At 41.6% G+C, this 20958-nt stretch overlaps 1 protein-coding gene across 1 annotated transcript in view; it reads left to right on the plus strand.

Annotated features, from left to right (window-relative positions):
- Positions 1 to 20958, plus strand: part of kcnh2a (potassium voltage-gated channel, subfamily H (eag-related), member 2a) — a 124337-nt gene that overhangs the window by 20508 nt on the left and 82871 nt on the right. Inside the window, exons 3-4 of the mRNA XM_052133743.1 lie at positions 8810 to 8974; positions 9657 to 10094. Of these exons, the coding sequence (XP_051989703.1) occupies positions 8810 to 8974; positions 9657 to 10094 (603 nt within the window). The remainder of the gene's footprint in view (positions 1 to 8809; positions 8975 to 9656; positions 10095 to 20958) is intronic.

Here is a 20958-nt window from a genome sequence, read left to right on the forward strand (position 1 = left end):
TTCTATGTCTGATTTTGTTGGCTCTTTGGTTATAGGGCTGTTGAGAATACTTTGTTTAGTTTTTTGACTTTCAGAGGTTTCCCAATTGCTTGAATGTGGTATAAATGTGTTTGCAAAATATGTGTTCATGATATGTTTTAAAAAGAAAGACAAACATTTTTTAAATGTTTTGAAAAAAATATAACCTATTTCAGAATGAAACTGAATATAAAATGGATATTGATAGCTTAATAAAAAAGTTAAATAACAAATTTCTTTAATATTGATGAAATAAATTTTGAGTGGAACAGCCTAAAGCAATACTAAAAATAGTATTACTACTACTACTAATAGTAGTAGCCTAGTAGTACCAATAGTAATAGCCTAAGTAGTTGTTGTAGAGATGTTGGTGTGGTGGGGCGGGGGGCATAGCTAGCACAGAAGTTATCTAGGGGGAGGCTCGCTTTCACCCAATTTGAAAACCCCTGGTCTAAAGTTCTTCAGCTGAAATCATGTTTCACTGTGCTAACTGGAATTTGAACTACTGTCCCCAGTGGTCAAAGCTAGAAGTGTTGTTATACATCTGGGCAGATGTGAGCTCCATTTTCCTGGTGAGTGTTGCCAAAAGCAAGTTGTAAAGCGAGTTGTTTTAAGTTCTAAATTACTAATACATTCAACAGGAATGCATATTTTGTTAACCATATGCCCTTACCCAATATCCAACCCTAAACCTAAACATCAGTGAGTAAAAATGTAATCTTAGATGGAAAATGCAACCTCTGAATCATGCTTATCGTTGATTATGTGAACGCAATTTGTTTCTGGTTTCCATGAGACCAGAACTGATGTCTCTGAGGCTGCTCATGCAACATGCTATCAGTTATGCCATAAGAAAAGTTAAACACATTTGAATTGTTGCAAAGATGTCTGATTGGAGATGACTCTTTTCAGTAAAGGCCCTGATGTACTTCTTACGAAATCTAAGAATGAATGATTGTGACATCATTTAGAACAAAATCTGCAGTGGTCCTTAACAGCTCCCCTTGATAAACTTTTAGGAAATCTTCTTATCGGCTGCTAAACAACTTACTGCCACTGTTCCACATCATCAGTACGTTTGACTTGGAGCTCCACCTACTTTGAGGCAGATAGCTTATTCCCATTCACAGCGATAAGTTAAAATCCGTCAACAGTTATTAGCAAGCCGGTGCAAATTGACCTATATCTGTATGATCTTTTGCGTAGAGACATTTTCCAAGAACATGTAATGCATTTTTTGTTTGTTAAATTAGTCTATAAAAGGAATTTAATCTACTGAAATACCTTTAAGCATCCATTCACTATTGTTTTTTATGCTACTTCACTCATGTGTCTCCTGCAGTGAAAGCCATTCACACATCTGCCGTAGTAAGATATGCCCCTTTTATCATCATTCTTTTGTTTGTATTCATTCCATTAACACACTTTTATACACCAATCTTCGTAGTTGTTTCAATGGTGTCATAATTCACAAGAACAGAGTGTAATTGGCACATTTTATACCCACATATAGCTTGTTAGCGCCATGAAATCAGAATGTAAACAAGACAAATTGAACATTTTCTACTGCATACATATTATTTTAAATCATCATTGAGTGGTTAAAAAAACATCTTTTACTGATCTAATGTGAATTCTACTCATAGGATGAGGCACAAAGCATTGATAATTTATTTTTTTAACTCAGCAGAATGGGGTTCATGTCAGGATACTGGATAATTTGGTAGCAACATGTCGACTTGAAGTGTGATCATGTTGGAGGCAGTAACTTCAGGTTTTACTGTGTTTAGTCATTATTCCTTTGTTTTGTTGTTGATTTGCAGGAAGCACTTGTATTGAAACATTTTCTTTGTCATTTTTTTATTGACCGCATGTATGACATTGGATTTGCTTTATTACATGCCTCAGGCTTGAAATTGCTTCACTTTTGACGTGACATTTTCAGAACTGACAGTGTAGCTTGAACTCTAACAGGCTTGTTGTAATTGTTGTTTTCAGGAAAGTAGTCACGAAAAGGCCAGCAGTTCAGCTCAAACCTCCGGCTACTATCTAAATTTGCATGCCATTTGTTTTATTATGATATTCAAATCCTATGAGTAAATCGAGAGGATAAGGGAGCCCAAGGTCAAATACTGGAGATACAGAGCTGCATGCTACATTTCACAGTCTAAATATCATTTCGGCAGGTATTATCAAGAATAAATGTTGCAGAAAAAGCATGCCACAGAATAGAGTAAAGTTCTAGCTCATTTTAAGTCATTATTAGGCTTGCATGGAATCTGAGATTCAGTAGAATGTATATGCCAGTCATGTGTGTTTGATAATGCTTTCAGCTTCGAATAAGTTTCACAGATTCTGTGAAGACCTAGTTATTCACAGAATGCAAAACAGAGAAAAAAACAAAACACAATAAAAAAACACTAGAGTCACATAAAGGGTAACTAAACCCCTGCTCAGAGTGTGACTCCACCCACTAGCAATATTTGAAAAGTGCTGGAAAAGTGGGCAGACCCCAGTGGGGATAGAGGGGACGAACCGCGGGGTGGGGGGCGTGCACCTGAGACCCGTAGTGACGGATTAATTGACAGCTGCTGTCAGACTCTAAAATGGAGAGTGACTGGAGTGACACAAGTAGCTTTGCCACGGAGCGGTCTTTTGAAGTCGAGGACTTTTCTCCCCCACCTTCACCTGAAGTGGAGGAGGGTGAATTGTCTGTGGACACAGGGCCGGAGCCATATCAATTCGAGCCGCTGGCTCAAACTGCGGTTTTAACTCCCGCATCGCGATCGGCATCCGACGATGCTAGCGAAGCAGCCGCGCAAGGGAGAATGGGGCCAGTGTCTAGCTCGTACCAAGGGCGTGGTGAGCTGGAACCTGCTTACGTCAGCTCTCACCGCTTACGTCACGAACTACCGCAAACAGCCAATAGGAAAATTCAACTGCAGTAGCCACCGTTCAACCTGACGAGGGCAGCACTCAGACGTTTTTACACCATATATTGTAGAATTAAAACACTTTATACACAAATGTCAAAAAAATTACTTGAATCAATGACCAGTACTAATAAAGCCCCATGCTTACAGATCATTAACTAAAAAAAGTTGGCAGTTGTCATTTATCAAACAAACAGCTATTCAAAGTGTCTTTTCAAGCACAGACTATGTTTATTTAATGTAACAAACAGCTTCATTGTCACCAAAATACCACAATAATAGTTCACAGCTTGTATATGCACAGCCATCACATCTAAATGTGCAAATTGCCCATGCATGTAGCTACTTCTGCTGATTAGGTGTAGGTGCAGTTTTCATTCACATAAACAGAAACTCAAACAATCTTTTCAGGCATATAATATGTTTGTTTTCTGAAAACTAGCCAAACTATCACAAAAGCACCACAATTACAGTTTAAAACTTGTATACTCACAGTGAAAACATGTTGATAGAGCGTGAATATCTGATGCATGTAGACAATTCATAAGTGCTTGTCTCATGCACGCGCACACACAGACACACACACACACACAATGTCTGAGAAGTCAAAAAGTGCATATAGGCAAACTGGACTGCTGATATTATTTGTTCATTTGTTTTTTAATAACAAATAACAAATACAGTACAGAAGACAACCCATTTGTTCACGCTTACAAAATTATATACAGTATTTTCTTTTCTTTTCTTTATGACAAGAAATCAAAAATTAAAATAAAAAAGAAAATACGTGTCTACACTCTCTGTCACGTGCAAAGCAGTTCGGCTTTCTCAGGCTGCATTTCCACTGGGGTGAAACCCGCTCAAAGGCGCTCACAGCGCTAGGAGAGAGCTTGCTCCTCACCGCTGCCAATCCTATGATCCACCTTGCGAACATGATGCTCGGCTTTCTTAGGAATGAATTGAAAACGCTCTCAGCTTCGCTCACAACACGTCAGTGGTAACGTAGGGTCAGACTGGATGAACTTGCTAATGCTAGCTGCCTTGCCAACAATTAGGTTACCTCAGACACCGGATTGATTCCATCCGCACTGCAAGACTTTATGACAACGGTTGCGCCTGCTCATCGTCTCTAGTGAAGAGCGCGACAGAACAACAGTGATGTGGACAACAGCTCTGATCTTTCTGCACTATAATCTTGAATATTGTTCTCTAGCACCAAACATGCATAATGTCTGCCCTGTCCCGCTCCGCACGCGTTGCCCCTTTTCCTGCATGAGTAAACGTTGTTTCAAAGCACCTTTTTGACCAAAAATGTTTTCCCTTCTAAATGTATCTTTATTAATCAGCATGTTACGAGCCTTTAATAATAAACAAATAGAATAAACAAATCGATTTCTGTTCTAATTTTGTGAAAATTAATTAGGTGTCTGGAATGGATAAGGAAAGACTAAAATTATTAGTTGGTAGACTAGTCTCTCTCTTTAATGAAAATATACAAAATTAAAAAAAAAAAAAATCAAAAAACTTTTTCTAAATTTTCTCTTGGGACACCCCTTAACCCACATTTAGCATCATTCCAGAGTCACAAGGGCTTCTATGCCCATACTTGGGTGTCTGAATCTAAAGAAATATAAAAAATATTTAATTTTAATGTAAAAATATTCCAACAAATACTGGACTGCTGTCACTATGCCTCAGAACAAACAGATTAATTTTCAGTTGATAAATGGTAAAAGACGGTACAATTGGTGAAAGATCCCGCAGACCCCACTGCTTTGGCCGTCTCTGGACCCCCCTGTGCAGTTTTGCAGAGACTAATTTGACTGTTTAGAATTTATTTTTTCTAAAAAAAAGTGCAATGTGTAAATGTATATCGTGATAAATATCGATATCGAACAATATGAAAAAGATTATCGTGATAACAATTTTGGCCATATCGCCCAGCCCTATATCTAAACCACATCCTCATAACAGACAAGAGGATGCAAGGGAGAGCAGAAAGAGATGAGGGGGTGTGGCAGGCTTTAGAGGCACTAAATCCCATTATTAATTTCAGTTTTCTATGGTGCTTATGTTCTTACGAAAACAATATTATTTCCTCTGGTGGCATTAACCTCTATCGCCCTAATAGCTGCCTCTGTCCTTGGTACTGAAGAATTCAAAATTCGATCTAGTTTGTAAGGTTTGCAAATTAAAGCTTTCCTTTTTGTCATACATGTTTTACAAAAATCCATTGAGATTTGCAAATTAGAGCTTGAGTTTTTCAAGGAGGTATGCAATTCCTCATATAGGGTCTCATTTGCGAAGTAGACATTGCCTTTTTGATGACCTGCTCAAGACCTTTTTTATGTTGTTATTCACCAGCACTGTTACATCTTGACACATTTCAATATAAAATGCATTTAGTGACAGTATAATCTGTATAATAACAGGACAGAATTTGTGCTCACCTGTATTGGTTTACCATCTTATACCCTATTAAGATTATGACGCATGAGATGCAGGGGTTAGGGGCCATTAAGCAGCAGATGGTTATTCTGTATGGGACTGTGTTGTACAGTAGCAGATGCCATTGGTATGAATGAAATGATTTAAAGAGGAATAAAGGAGTGTGTTTCGCTTTTTAATCCCTGAGCGATGGCACCGTGTTCCTTGTCACATTGTCATCCTGTCTGCCCTTGAGTTCATCTCTGCTCTGAACCACAAGGCTGGTACAGAGAGGGGCTGATTGGGTTGGTGTGAAGTGTGAAGAGAGCTGGAACTACAGTGCCAATGTGAGACAGCCATTAGTTTCCACAGTGAACAGCGAGGGCCCACAACATCTGCCAAGCTGGTTATAACTGACCTTAACATCATTCTTCACACCTTTCTACTCACTTGTAGGCTGTATTATCACCAGAGGTTGACATCTTGTAAATATCTGTCAGAGGGGTCAGAGGGGATAAATTGACTTATGATTAATAGAGCTGCACAATTAATTGAATAAATAATTTAGATTACAACTACAGCTGTCACAATTAACTAATCATCAAAAGTGTCAAATTATAGCAGTCCATATAGGTCTACTCATGTTGCGTCACAGTGTTCAATTGGATTTTCTATTTAACGTCTAGGTTACATATGTAACCTCCGTTCCCCTATGGCATGCAGGGCGGAAGCGGCGTGTCCAGTGGTGCTGTAGGCTTTGGCAGTCAATGAAGACATAGTCCTACAGGCCTTGGAGGGGAGTACAGGGCGACCCCACCAGGTGGTAGGTTCTCGGGACACAGGTGGCGCGCAACAGCCCTGTCCACCTGGGGAATAGCCATGTACCCGTGTGCTGCTCCGCCGTTGAGGGTAGCGAGAGCGGATGAGCGAGTGGGTTTGTGACGAGAGGGGTCCCCTCCATGAAGACGTCGACTCATCATGCACCTCCGGCTGTGAGGTGTGGACGGCGGGTTCCAGTCCAGCCCCATGCTGGCGGTGGCCCGGGCAACCATATCGGACATCTGAGCCTCAGCCTGAGCTTGCTGGCCTGAAGGCAGCAGCCCAGGGGAGTCATCAGCATCAGACGCCTCGCTCTCCAATGCAGCGGCGAGCTCATCCACCTCGAGCACTAGAGGATAGGCAGGCTGGCTGTGAGATGAGCCGCTGTTGCCTCGAGCACGGATGGGAGTCAACGAGCATGCCGGGGGGCGGGTGGTCCGAGGGGGAATACCAGGCGGAGCTGCACCCGCTGCCATCCCCAGATCGCCTACATCGCCAGCCGCATCGTCCTCAATCCCATGGGAAGGAGCTACACAGGGGTGGAAAGGCATCTTTACAAAGACGCGTCCTGAAAAGTATGTTCAACGCCAGCTGTGTATTGCTCTTTTAGAGGAAAATACTCTTTTAGAGAAATTCACTATTTTAAATAACTCTTAGTTTTTGCGCTGTTGAAGCACCCAGGGGCGAACTGGACTGCTGTGCAGAGAAGGAGAAAGCCACTGAAGTGCGGCATAGATCCAACAGCAGGCAAGCGTCAGAGGAACAGGAACGGGTGTGTAACTTGCAGCTGACTGCATACACGACCATCGGCTCCGAATACATTTTCTGAATGAACTTGACGTATTTCCCCGCTTTTATACTCGTATGTCTGGGGGCGGGGTATGCAAATACTGTCTGCCTAATTCTCATTGGCCTTTTTTCATAGATCAGAGGCATTTTCAGCACTCAAGAGAGACCCCTAGTGTCAATTCTTCGACACAACGTGGAAGTGAGCGACAGACGGGGAACTTATGTTTTTGCGGTGTTTCATTTTTGTGCTTCTGTATATGATTTATTCAAGGAATACATTTTTCATTGGAATAACATCTTTGTTTTTTATGCATCTGATAGGGCCAATGTGAAGATGGCATTTACGTAACTAGTCTTGATTAACTGATGTATAAAACCACATTAATGTCATTCAGGAACACAGTTTCACAGTTTCTCTGCTTGTTTTGTATGTGTAGCCAACATAAAGAATATGGCATGCAGTTTATCCACCCCAAATAATTATTTGAATGTAAATTCTATTAATTGAAATCAGTTTATGTGCTTTTGGAGCAACAAAATATGTTACAGAATGTTAGGGACTGACAGTCTCGGTTATCATTCACTTTCAAAGTATATATATAAAAAAAAAATAAACACATTCACTGAATATAAATGATGACCAAGGCTAACATTCTGTCTAAAATCTCCTTATTGTGCTACATGAAAGAGAGAATGTCATATGGGTTTGGAACAACATGATGATTAATGATGACAGAATTTCCATTAATAAAAATTATAAAAATTATGATTCTGTGTATATGTAATGAAATGTAGGGAGTTAACATCCATTATGTCATTTGTGAAAGTAATGTGTAACTCGCTACTTGAGTACTCTTTTAATTTTATACTTTCTTGCTTTTACTTAAGTAATTATTTATTTTAGCACTTTTACTTCCACTTGAGTAATTCATTTTTTTTTTCACTTTTACTTGAGTACAGATTTTGGCTGCTCTACCCACCTCTGCGTAGGTGTGAGTGTGAATTTGTATGTCTGTGTATGTGAGCCCTGTGATGGACTGGCCACCAGTCCAGGGTGTTTCACTGCCTTCAGCCCAAGACAGCCGGGAGAGGCTCCAGCACTATCCGTGACCCCACATAGGACAAGTGGCTATAGAAGATACATAGATGGATGGAAGAATAGCCAGGAAAAAGTCTAGCCATAGAAAAAAACATACACAGTCAAACATGCAAACTTGGCTTCCAAAAAAGAAGAGCCTGTACTCACTGATACATGTGTGGTTGAGACAGAAGCACACTTTCTCTTTCACTATTTACATTTTAGGGAGATAAAAGATAAATACTTTGAACAACTCTAAAAAAAAATCTAAAATATTGTCAGTTTAGTACTAATAAATTAAATGAAATGTTATTGGGGGAGGACCTTTATGCAGTTGTATCAGTTGTAGCAAATCTCATATTTGAGCTTCACACCCTCAGAAACAATCGCTGCTTTGATTACCATGGTTATGAGTTGAATATGCGTATGAATTATATAGCATTATTTATGTTCATCAGTGTCTTGTTAAATGTTCAGTTTACTCTATGTGATTCTATATTGTAGACTGTTATTATTTTATTTCCTTAACTGGTGCCATATATTGTATTTAAAACAATAATTTCAATAAAGTACTTTGAAATCAAACATAACCAAGGAACTGTTGTTGTGTGGTGTCCTCTAGTGGTGGCAAAAACATGTGGGAGGAGTCTTTCCTGTACTTCTGCCACTGTATTTGAGTTCCAAACCTTTTAGCCTCTGAATCTGTTTATGCAGATTTACAAATGTTTTCCCCATTTCCCCACAGGTATGTGCTTGCCATGTCTTGTGGATGTGGTTCCAGTAAAGAATGAGGATGGCTTAGTCATCATGTTCATTCTGAACTTTGAGCTTGCAGATCAGCAGGACAAACCCTTTGACAGTCCAGGCAAAGACATCAACCACAAACACACCATCCCTTGGCTGTCTAAAGGTACTGAGATATGATCGACAGATGTGATACATTCGATTTTATTTATTTTATGTTTTGGAGCTGGTATTGCTGTCTTACTTTGTAAAGCACACATATACATTTTGGTATGAAATTCATAAAGAGTAGTAACAATTAGGTGATGTGATTTAGTTGTATTTGTTCTGAGTGACTCAATCTTGTTGCTGCAAGATTTTAATCAAAAAGTAATATACCACTAAGAAAAAGTACAAAATTAGCCTTTGCTTTAGAGCAATCCATGACTAGAAATTCCAGCAGACTTAAAAGACCACAGTACTTTTACTAGGTCAGTTAAAAATCTGGTTGTTGTCAAATCAGAATTGTCAGCATGGTATTTACTGTTGTGTTAAAGGTAGGTAGGTTGCATATGTTTGATTCATCTGCATTGGGACTTATCTAGCATGATTTGCTTCGATTTATGTGGAGATTTTATGTTTAGTATCGTAAGATCATGTATAATGTGCATAGATTGTTTTGGTTTAGTGTAATTGAGGTAGAGGTTTTCTTTTGTAATTATCTGAATGTGTTATGATGTATTTGTTTTATTCATGTATGTTCTTATCTGATGCTTCTGTTTATTGACAAGCCTTAAATGTTGTCATAGTTGTGCCTGATGGTGTTGACCACTGAACATCTATTTCTGACTCTTATCCTATCTTCTCAGCAAGAAGACGCCGGCTCAGGTTGTCTATGCCTCTCTTGCGCTCCCTAAGTGGCAGCAAACAGTCTCTACAGGATGATCCAGAAAAGGGCTACATGCAGCCGATGCCTCATATGGGCCATGAGTCAGTAGCCCTGGACAAACTGTTGTCTCTGCCTGAGCGCTCTGCACTGGGTGGATCTCAGCTTTTGTTGTGGGAAGAATTGGCCCAAAATGAGCCCAAAAATGAGCCACGGATATCAGAAGCATCCCCTCCCCTGCCTCAGGGCTTCTCCCAATTTTCCCCACGGCTGCCCAACCTTACATCAGAGGCATCTCCGTCCAGCTGTAGCATGGCCCATAGCCGTTCCTGCGAGAGCCTGTGTGGTATGCGTCCCTCACCCTCCACCAATGATTTCAACTGGGACAAGAAGCTGCCCATCAGACCCAGTAGCACAGGTAGTGATACAAGAAGGAAGTAATGTCAGGAGACAGCAGCAAAGGTTGTCAGTCAGTGCAAAAGAGAGTGGCTGAATTGAATTAGGAATTATACAGAGTATACAAGTACACTGGGAAAAAAAAAAAAAAAAAAAATATATATATATATATATATATATATATATATATATATATATATATATATATATATATACAGTGAGTACGGAAAGTATTCAGACCCCTTACATTTTTCACTCTTTGTTATATTGCAGCCATTTGCTAAAATCATTTAAGTTCATTTTTTTTCCTCATTATTGTACACACAGCACCCCATATTGACAGAAAAACACAGAATTTTTGACATTTTTGCACATTTATTAAAAAAGAAAAACTGAAATATAACATGGTCCTAAGTATTCAGACCCTTTGTTCAGTATTTAGTAGAAGCACCCTTTTGATCTAATACAGCCTTTTTGGGAAAGATGCAACAAGTTTTTCACATCTGGATTTGGGTATCCTCTGCCATTCCTCCTTGCAGATCCTCTCCGGTTGGATGGTAAACGTTGGTGGACAGCCATTTTCAGGTCTCTCCAGAGATGCTCAATTGGGTTTAAGTCAGGGCTCTGGCTGGGCCATTCAAGAACAGTCACGGAGTTGTTGTGAAGCCACTCCTTCGTTATTTTAGCGGTGTGCTTAGGGTCATTGTCTTGTTGGAAGGTGAACCTTCGGCCCAGTCTGAGGTCCAGAGCACTCTGGAGAAGGTTTTCGTCCAGGATATCCCTGTACTTGGCCGTATTCATCTTTCCCTCGATTGCAACCAGTCGTCCTGTCCCTGCAGCTGAAAAACACCCCCACAGCATGATGCTGCCACCACCATGCTTCACTGTTGAGACTGTATTGGACAGGTGATGAGCAGTGCCTGGTTTTCTCCACACATACCGCTTAGAATTAAGGCCAAAAAGTTCTATCTTGGTCTCATCAGACCAGAGAATCTTATTTATCACCATCTTGGAGTCCTTCAGGTGTTTTTTAGCAAACTCCATGCGGGCTTTCATGTGTCTTGCACTGAGGAGAGGCTTCCGTTGGGCCACTCTGCCATAAAGCCCCGACTGGTGGATGGCTGCAGTGATGGTTGACTTCCTACAACTTTCTCCCATCTCCCGACTGCATCTCTGGAGCTCAGCCACAGTGATCTTTGGGTTCTACTTTACCTCTCTCACCAAGGCTCTTCTCCCCCGATAGCTCAGTTTGGCCGGACGGCCAGCTCTAGGAAGGGTTCTGGTCATCCCAAACGTCTTCCATTTAAGGATTATGGAGGCCACTGTGCTCTTATGAACCTTAAGGGCAGCAGAAATTTTTTTGTAACATTGGCCAGATCTTTGCCTTGCCACAATTCTGTCTCTGAGCTCTTCAGGCAGTTCCTTTGACCTCATGATTCTCATTTGCTCTGACATGCACTGTGAGCTGTAAGGTCTTATATAAACAGGTGTGTGGCTTTCCTAATCAAGTCCAATCAGTATAATCAAACACAGCTGGACTCAATTGAAGGTGTAGAACCATCTCAAGGATGATCAGAAGAAATGGACAGCACCTGAGTTAAATATATGAGTGTCACAGCAAAGGGTCTGAATACTTTGGACCATGTGATATTTCAGTTTTTCTTTTTAATAAATGTGCAAAAATGTCAACAATTCTGTGTTTTTCTGTCAATATGGGGTGCTGTGTGTACAATAATGAGGAAAAAAATGAACTTAAATGATTTTAGCAAATGGCTGCAATATAACAAAGAGTGGAAAATGTAAGGGGTCTGAATACTTTCCGTACCCACTGTATATATACTGTGTATATATATATATATATATATATATATATATATATATATATATATATATATATATATATATATACACAGTATGCATTTGCTACCTTAATTAAGGGATAGTTTGCCCCAAAATAAAAAAATTCTGTGATCATTCATCACCCTCATGTTGTTCCTAACTTGTATGACTTTCTTTCTTTAAAGAAACATGAAAGGATATGTTTTGCAGAATGATAGCCTCAGTCACCATTCACTTTCATTGAATGTTTTCCATAAAAAAACAAAAGTGATTGGTGACTGAGGCCCATCTTTTAAATAGAAAATCATAAGGGAATAACATAAGGGTGAGTAAATAATGACAGAATTTTTAGTTTTGAGCTATCCCACTAACCCTTTAAGCTCGGAGGGGGCCGCCGAGAAAAGAAATAATTATAAAAATATGAATAACTACATTCTTGATTAACACAAAATAGGTAATATTTTACAATGCCTGTAGGCATTATGTACAAAACTAAACAAGAGCTTTGAAATTAGCAGACAAATCAGAAGTGTTCAGTTTTGATAATTTATTAATAATTTTGCACTGTGCATTTTATTGTAATCGGTAAAAACAACAATCTAATCAAATAGCCATGTGTCATATGTTGTTGTATGCTCTCAAAGAGTAGAATACAATCAGCCTATTTGTTTTACTTACAGACAAAAATATAGTGAGTAATAGCTAAGTATATTCAAGTATGTCTTTGACATACATGTTATATGTAAACAGGTGTTGCTTATATGCCACATTTTCGATTATATCTTTACAAAAAAATAAATAGAACAAAAAATATCACATACCATTACTTAGAAGAGGCGATTATCATTGTCAAGTCATTGACTCACTTCAAGCAAGTCAAATCAAGTCAGTGACTTACCTCAAGCAAGTCAAGTCAGTGACTAACTTCAAGCAAGTCAAGTCAAGTCCTGATGAGTTTCAAGTCAAGTGAAGTCAAGCCACAGTAGCCTACTAAAATAGAGGTTATTTTTTTAAAATAAATATTTATTTTTGCTCTGAAAAGATGAACTTCCCTTTTGTCACTCACTCGACGTTGTGTATTTTCCTAAAAGAGTTTATTTTCAAAGGCGTTAACGTCCTTTTCAGGACGCGTCTTTTTAAAGATGCTCTTCCTCCTCTGTGTAGTTCCTGGATGTGGTCGATATCTCTCCAAATATGACGGTCATAGACGTTGCCTCGTGTGCCTGGGCAGCAATCACACGAGGCAGCGTTTGTGAATGATACATGTACTCACTGTGTGAATATGACCATGGCAACTTTGCGGTCGTGGCTTTCATTTCTTAAAGTGAATGCCACTTCAGCCGCCCCCTCGCATCGCTCCGTCTTCCCACGGGATTGAGGACGACCTGCCTGGTGATGGAGGCGATTTGGGGATGGCAGCGGGCTCGGTTTAGCCGGGTACGTCGCCACGAACCACCCGCCCCCCCGGCACGCTTGCTTGCTTCCGTCCGGGCTCGAGGTGAGGGCGGCTCGCCTCACGACCAGCCCGCATTCTCCCTCGAGCCCCCTGAGTTGGATGATGATGTCACCGCTGCATTGGAGAGCATTCAAGCGTCTGATGCAGAAGACTCGACTGGGCTGCCTCCTTCGGGTCAGCCTGGCCAGTCTGAGGCTGATGCACAGATGGCCAACATGCTTTCCCGTGCTGCCGTCAGCATCAGGTTGTACTGGAACCCTCCGTCCTCCCCTGAGCCTTCACGGCTTGATGATTGATACCTCGGGTCAGGGCGCCACTCTTAGCCACGGCCCCCTCGGTACCTTTCTTCCCGGAGGTGCATGATGAGCTGACGAGGTCACTGAGGGCACCTTTTACTACCCGGAACCGACCTCCTACCCTTGACGGTGGGGCGGCCCATGGGTACACGGAAGTCCCCCAGGTGGATACAGCGGTTGCGATCCACCTGTGCCCCAAGAACACCGCCACCTGGCGGGATCATCCGGTACTTCCCTCCAAGTGACGTTGTCACTGACCTCGAAAGCCTACAGCGCCACTGGTCAGGCCGACTCCACCCTGCATGCTATGGCTCTCCTGCAAGTCCACCAAGCCAAGGCACTTAAAAACCTACACTTGGGTAGTCCTTACTCTGACATGCTGCAGGAACTGTGCTCAGCCACGACCTCACTCTCAGAGCCACGAAGGTCAAAGCGCGGGCATTTGGGTAGGCGATGGCCACCCTCGTGGTCCAGGAACGTCACCTGTGGCTAAACCTGGTCAAGATGCGAGACGTTGACAAAGTCTGCTTCCTCAACGCCACTGTCTCCTAGCTTGGTCTCTTCGGCGACACCGTTGATGACTTCGGCCAGCAGTTTTTGGCGGTAAAGAGGCAGACAGAGGCTATCTCTAACATCATGCCGCGGCACCGCCCCAGTGCAGCCCGTGCCCCGTCTGCCCACTGAGTTGTGTCCCCCTGCAGCTTCATCAAGAAGACAACAGGCAGCTCCGCCTCAACCTGCGTCCAGCTGTCAGCCCCAGTGTCGAGCGCCTCACCAGGACCTCCTCCTCAGTCTCTATACCGCTCCCTGCCGGATGCGTGGAGCAAGGCAAGTGCTTTGAGTCTTCTCGGCACCCAAGCCTCGGGACATGCTTTTGCCTCCTGATGCATTATTACCTGCCCCCCCCCGCTGCGAAGCCCCACCCGGTACGTTAAAAACAATCGTCCCCCTAGTGCCCCTCGCATGGAGCTTGGATGCATGGCTTTCGCTGACCAACCCGTCGCGCTGGTTGGCCAGGACCATCCGACTTGGCTACGCGATTCAATTCGCCAAGCTCCTGCCTCGTTTCAGCAGAAGGCTCCATTTCGATGCGCGGCGAAAATGCCAGCACCTTACGTACAGAGATTACAACTCTGCTACTCAAGGACGCGATAGAGCCTGTCCCTCCAGCCGAGATGAAGAAGGGTTTCTACAGACCTTACTTCATCGTACCAAAAAAAGGCGGTGGGTTGCGGCCAATCTTGTACTTGCGAGTTCTCAACCGGGCTTTACACAAACTACCGTTCAAAATGCTCATGCAGAAACAGATTCTAACCTGCGTTCGACATCAAGATTCGTGGCAGTAGACCCGAAGGATGTGTTCTTCCATGTCTCCATTTTGCCTCTGCATCGACCCGTCCTACAGTTTGCATTCGACGGCCAGGCGTATCAGTACAAGGTCCTCCCCTTCAGCCTGTCCCTGTTCCCTCACATCTTCGGTGAAAAAGTGCCTCGCTCTCTTTGTTCCTGGCACAACGGTTCCTCTAAAACAGTTACAGAGGCTCCTGTGGCATATTGCATCCTCGTCCGTGGTCGTACCGCTCGGGTTGATGCATATGAGACCGCTTCAGCACTGGTTTCAGACTCGAGTCCCGAAATGGGCATGGCGCCACGGCACGTACCGTGTGTTAATCACCCCTTCCTACCATCAGACTTTCAACCCTTGGACAGACCTCTGTTTTCTGCGGAAAGGAGTCCCCCTACAGCAGGTGTCCAGATGTGTTGTGGTCACCACAGACCTGGGCAATACCTTTGCAATATTCTATAATCTCAGGGATGAGTCAGTCTCGTCCCGTGTTTTATCAGGTCTGAGCCGGTAGAACTCAGTATCACGGAACAACCGACCAGGTATACCGCTTGCATTCAGCACGTTTCCCCTCCACTGAGGCGAACACGTGCGCTCTTATCCCAGAAGATCCCACTAACTAGGCTCTCTAGATGACTCCTCCCTAGCCCTCTGGCCTGCGAATTCAGCGGAGGAATTTGCGACAAGACCAACTATGAGCTTCAAGTGCTCTGTACTGGGATAGGGCTCCACAGGCCTAATTCCTTCTTCAGGCAACTCCCTCTGATGTATTTTCCATGGTACAGTCCCCCTGTCGGCAGACCCGCGTCTCCCTTGGGCAGTCTCTCTGCCCCGGTCGCTGTGTTTGTAGAGCTCCTCCCTTACTAGGTAGGACCTTCCACGTGTGGCTTGACAACCCATGTGATGTATTGGCCACATGTTACCTCCACCCAGTTTGGGCAGGATGTGGTCTCCGCAGAGTCTTTTCCTCCTGAAAGAATATGATTGGAAAAGAATGCCTTCCTCGACGCATTTATAGCGTTATAGCTTTATGCTCTATGACGAGAAACATAGAGAGCGAAAAGACCGTGGCTGGCCGGCTTGATCCCATGATAGTCATGTTGCTTGTTCCCCCCTCAGGGGTGCTGGGAACCTAAGAACTGTATATGACACTTCTCTGGGGCGTTGGGGAGGGTTACGTGCGGCCGATACAGTTGCTTCTAGCATGCAGTAGCTTGCTTACACCTGTGTCAGCATTTCACGTAACACGGTCTAGTGCATGGCATTTTTAAATGTGACCCCTCACGTCGAGTGAGTGACAGAAGGGGAATATCATGGTTACTGTTATTATCCCTGATGAAGGGAACGAGACGTTGTGTCCCCCTTGCCACGACACTAGACCTACCACTGTAAACGGCCGAACTCTCGGCTCCTCAGTGAAAAACCTGACTGACAGATTCACATCCGCTTCCCTTTATACCCGTATGTCCGGGGGCGGGTCATGCCAATTTCTCATTGGCCTTTTCTCAAATCCAGAGGTACGCCAGGCTCTTAAGAAAGACCCCTTGTGTCAATACATTTGACGTCTCATTCTCTCCATCAGCGAACGGAGGTTACAACAGTAACCATGTCGTTATATACATATCTTTACAATAATTTTTATATGGATTGTATAACAGTAATGTGTTATAATATATATATATATATATATTAGTAAATTGCGTTAATGAACATGCACTGTATTTTTATCGTGGGCACTTAAAAATACTGTGAATGCTTCTAGATACCTTATTATCCGAATTGTTTAGAATTTTTTTATTAACCAGTTAAAATGTATAACACTGCATGTATGCTGTGTAAAAATGCGGTCCGATTTTCACACTGATCTAACAAAAACTGCAGACGGGCTGAATGAAAATGCAAATTAGCTGTCTGACAGAAGGTGGCTTATGTAGCAGAAATATAGCCGTAACACCTGTACACAGAGCAGCCCTGCGCTTATAAACAATACTTTATTAGGCATTATACGGCAGTAAGATGAAAAGAAAATGCCATCGAAACTGACAGTCAGAAGACATTTACCATCATAGATACATTAATATAAAATAGTCATAAAGGTATTCCATTCAAGAGCTTTAGTTAAAGTCTTCAGAAGTCATAATCACTATGAGAGCACTTCCGTCACGAGTCATTCTGTATATTTTATACTACTTGTCATGTTTTAAATAAAGTGTTGTGACTGCAAATATGCCTGTTATGGTTTTATATTGCCAACAAATGGTTATGTATATTGTTGACTGTTGAGAAGGTTTAGAAAAGGCACAAACATTCAGAGGCAATGTCGGGTCATTTCAAATGTGTTGCGCTACAAAACATGGGATTAATCATGAATCATTTACATTTTTGACAACCCTCAAACATTTGAACAGTAATTTTACATATTAATCTTTCTGGATAATGAAATGATAATGAAATCATTGACTTACCTTTCCTTGTGTTTTTTTAAATGTCTGATGGAATTCGAGGTTGTGGTGGTTGTATCGGATTTTTTTGCATTGCATATTGTGCATCGGGCAAATCTTTTTTATTCACACTATCCAATTCAAAATCTTTATATCCAAAGGAGATTATTTTGGGAACGCGACAAGTCTTTAATTTACGTCATGTAACTCGAGTCCCCCACCTCCGTATAATCCAACACAAGGCAAAATGTGCACACAGCACATGTGTATAAAGGGATTAATGAAAAGTAGGAGGCGAGAACCGGCTTGAGAATATAAATAATATTTTAAGAACTAAACAAAAAGACAAACAAACAAACAAGGTGTCGGACAGATTATCGTAAATCTCTCTCTCTCTGTCCCACTGCAGTCTGCTGTCAGCTTTTATCCCTCTCTGAGGCTTGATTAGCCTGATTAGGGACGGGGTGTGTAGCATCACGACCCCGCCCTCTGCCATCTCATAGTGTGCTATCTGTTTAAAAACACGTTAGCTTTCCTGGATCAGATGGCTTTATCGAAAATGATTTAGGATGTTGTCCAGCATCATGGAACACTTGTAGCGCAGCCACATAAGGGATGAATATTTATATCGCTGTTAATTACCCTAATTATGCTTGTAAGACAGCTGTTATGTTCTAACTATTCTTCCTGTGTTTATTGCCAAGATAAGTGTTTGAGATCCCGTTTTACTCACGCGAGAGTTCTGTCGCGTAGCTCCAAGGAATTCCCAGTGACGTCACTCCAAATCAGCTGGGTGACTTTTTCTTCCCTTTAAATGGAGCCGGGAAACCGGCGTTCAGGGCGACACGTTGATGCTCAAGAGATCGATCGCGCGAAAAACCTCCGCCAAGGCTGTTACAGACTGTGCACAGAAAGACACTGTGGGATTATCTTTTTTGTTGATTTTTCACCTTTGGATTTCGTCACAGAACAGCGGTGCTTCACATTGAGCTCACGGACTTAACACAACCTCCGGTGAGGCCGATTCAACGCACACACACACACAAATAAACAGGACATTGTACGGGACTCATAGTCATTTCATCTACTTTTCATTTATTATTTATTTTTTGCTTTCTTGTTTGTCTTTTGTACATTTATATATGTCTGGATTCACTTTGATGTTTTTTCTTATTGTAAATACACCTTGGGTTTAAATTGAATTGTTGTCTTCCTAGCCTTCTTTTTTTTATATAAACTTCATCACCTTACAAACTTTGGGTCAAGACCGTATTATTTTTGTGTATCATCTCCTATAAATCTAGGCTGAGCGTTACACACTAAACCAATCATATTAGGATTCAGATTGCTCCAACAAGAAGTGGAAGTCATCCAAATATATGCAGAGAGGAACGTTCACTCTAATTACATATGGCCACCAAGTACCAAATGACACAGAATGTAACTGGAAACCAAATCTCATTACTCATGCCTGCCTGATTGATTGGAGAGAGAGCATACCTTTAGTTATTTTTGTATTTGCTTGTGTAATTAGTTATTTTGTGTCACGATCAGAGAGGCTCAGGACCCAAACGCCGAATGAAAAAATAATGGTTTATTTAATACAAAAAAGAAAACACAAAATCCAACATAAAACTCCCACAAGGGGGAAAAACAAACACTAACTACCACGTAGGGGAAAATGTAATCCGGGCTGGGGCAGAGGGTAATGGGGAATCAGAACCGACTGGACCGAAGAGGGATGGGAGAATCAAAGACAGGACCAAAACACAAGACAAACTGGAACAAACCAACAGACCGACCGAATACACAAGCACACAAGACGAGCTGGCACTGGACAGCACACAAGGGGAGACTAAAATAGGGAAGGAAATCAAACAGGTTAATGCAGGTCAGGTGTAACAAATTAACTAATAATGGGAAAACAAGGAGGTGGGGTATGACGTAAGACAGAGAGACACACTGTGATACAGAAACAAAACAATGCTGCATGCTCTCACAAGACAACAATTTCCTGAATGGCATGAGCGCACATCACAAGACAATAAGGCAATATACGCCCATGTCAACTGACAAACAAGATGAAAGAATGCATAGCAATACACGCAACAGGCGACACAACCAAGACAAGCAGGGAATTCAACTGAAACAATATGCTCACACAAAGACAGACAATGAAACACAAGACATACAGGGGACGATGATGCCACGGTCCTGTCAGACAAAATAACAGACTGACTGAGTGACAGGACCATGACAATTATGCAGGGATGAACTGAGACTATAAAGTGGTCCTGGACTTTCTGGCTCGGAGCAGCCCACCAAACCGGGCACACACCACGCCATAACACACCGGCTCATTGATTTCATTTTCGGCCTCAATTTTTTAATTTTGTGTTGAAAAAAATACATTTCTATTGACTGCTAGTCATGACAGTGGGCCCCACAGTGCAAAAGTTGTCAACTTCAAAGCATATAATAGTACTATAAATTTGATGAGTCGATTTTTAGAGAAAGCATTAAAATAAGCACTTTATAGCTCAGGCAAAAAAAAATTCACAACGTAAATATGTTAAATGTACATAAAAGTACAAGGGAAAGTGTATTTTAGGAGCTGTGACAAGTCAGCATTTTTTTCAAAGTTTTTAAAGATCTTACTTACCTTTCAACTTTTTTCTAGAAGTGCAAATAAAATATTTTCTTAGTTAATATGAGGTTGTGGAAAAATAAGTATAACAATAATAAATTATATATGTAAATATAGCTCTACAAGATCATAAAATGTTGTTTAGAATAGTTAGATGAAGAAAGTGTAACACAGCAGGACACTAATGACAATGCTTAAAATGTTATGTCAATTACTCCAGAATATGTACATATATAAATATAAACAAATATAAATAGATGTAAAAAATAAATAAAATAAACACCCCTTAAAGTGTAGAACTTTACAGATATTTTGCAGATAAATTGCTCATATTTTCACTCTATGTGAATTTGTTGCATCTTATTTCTGCAGTGTTTTAATTCCCCAGATTATTCTGGAAAAATAGTGAAAAGCCCTTTGCTTTGACAAGCACTGTTTCTTCTGATTAATTTTTTTTATTGATTCATATGGATAACAAAAAAAAGTAAAACAAATATACACAGAATCAACATTTAACTCCCACGATTACCCCTCCCCCTCCCAATCCCCAACCCCACCCTGACCCTCAACAACATCCCTGTGGTCACACATGATTATAGACATAAAAATTTTTTTTTTATAATAATTAAATATATATAATAATAATCACACACATTTAAAACTAAACTCCTCTCTCCTCTGCCCCTCCCTGAGAGCCCTCAAAAAATGCCAAATAGCTGCCCCATTTCCCATCAAACGAATCCAAATTCCCCAGCCTTCTACATGACTCCTCCTCGAAAGGCGCCACCCATCTCCATTCACTATTCTTGAAATGAAGGCGCTCCAGCCAACTTCCATCCCCTTAAAACAATTTGCCAATCATAAG

Source organism: Xyrauchen texanus, chromosome 9 (genome assembly GCF_025860055.1).
Source record: "Xyrauchen texanus isolate HMW12.3.18 chromosome 9, RBS_HiC_50CHRs, whole genome shotgun sequence".
Classification (NCBI taxonomy): Eukaryota; Metazoa; Chordata; class Actinopteri; order Cypriniformes; family Catostomidae; genus Xyrauchen; species Xyrauchen texanus.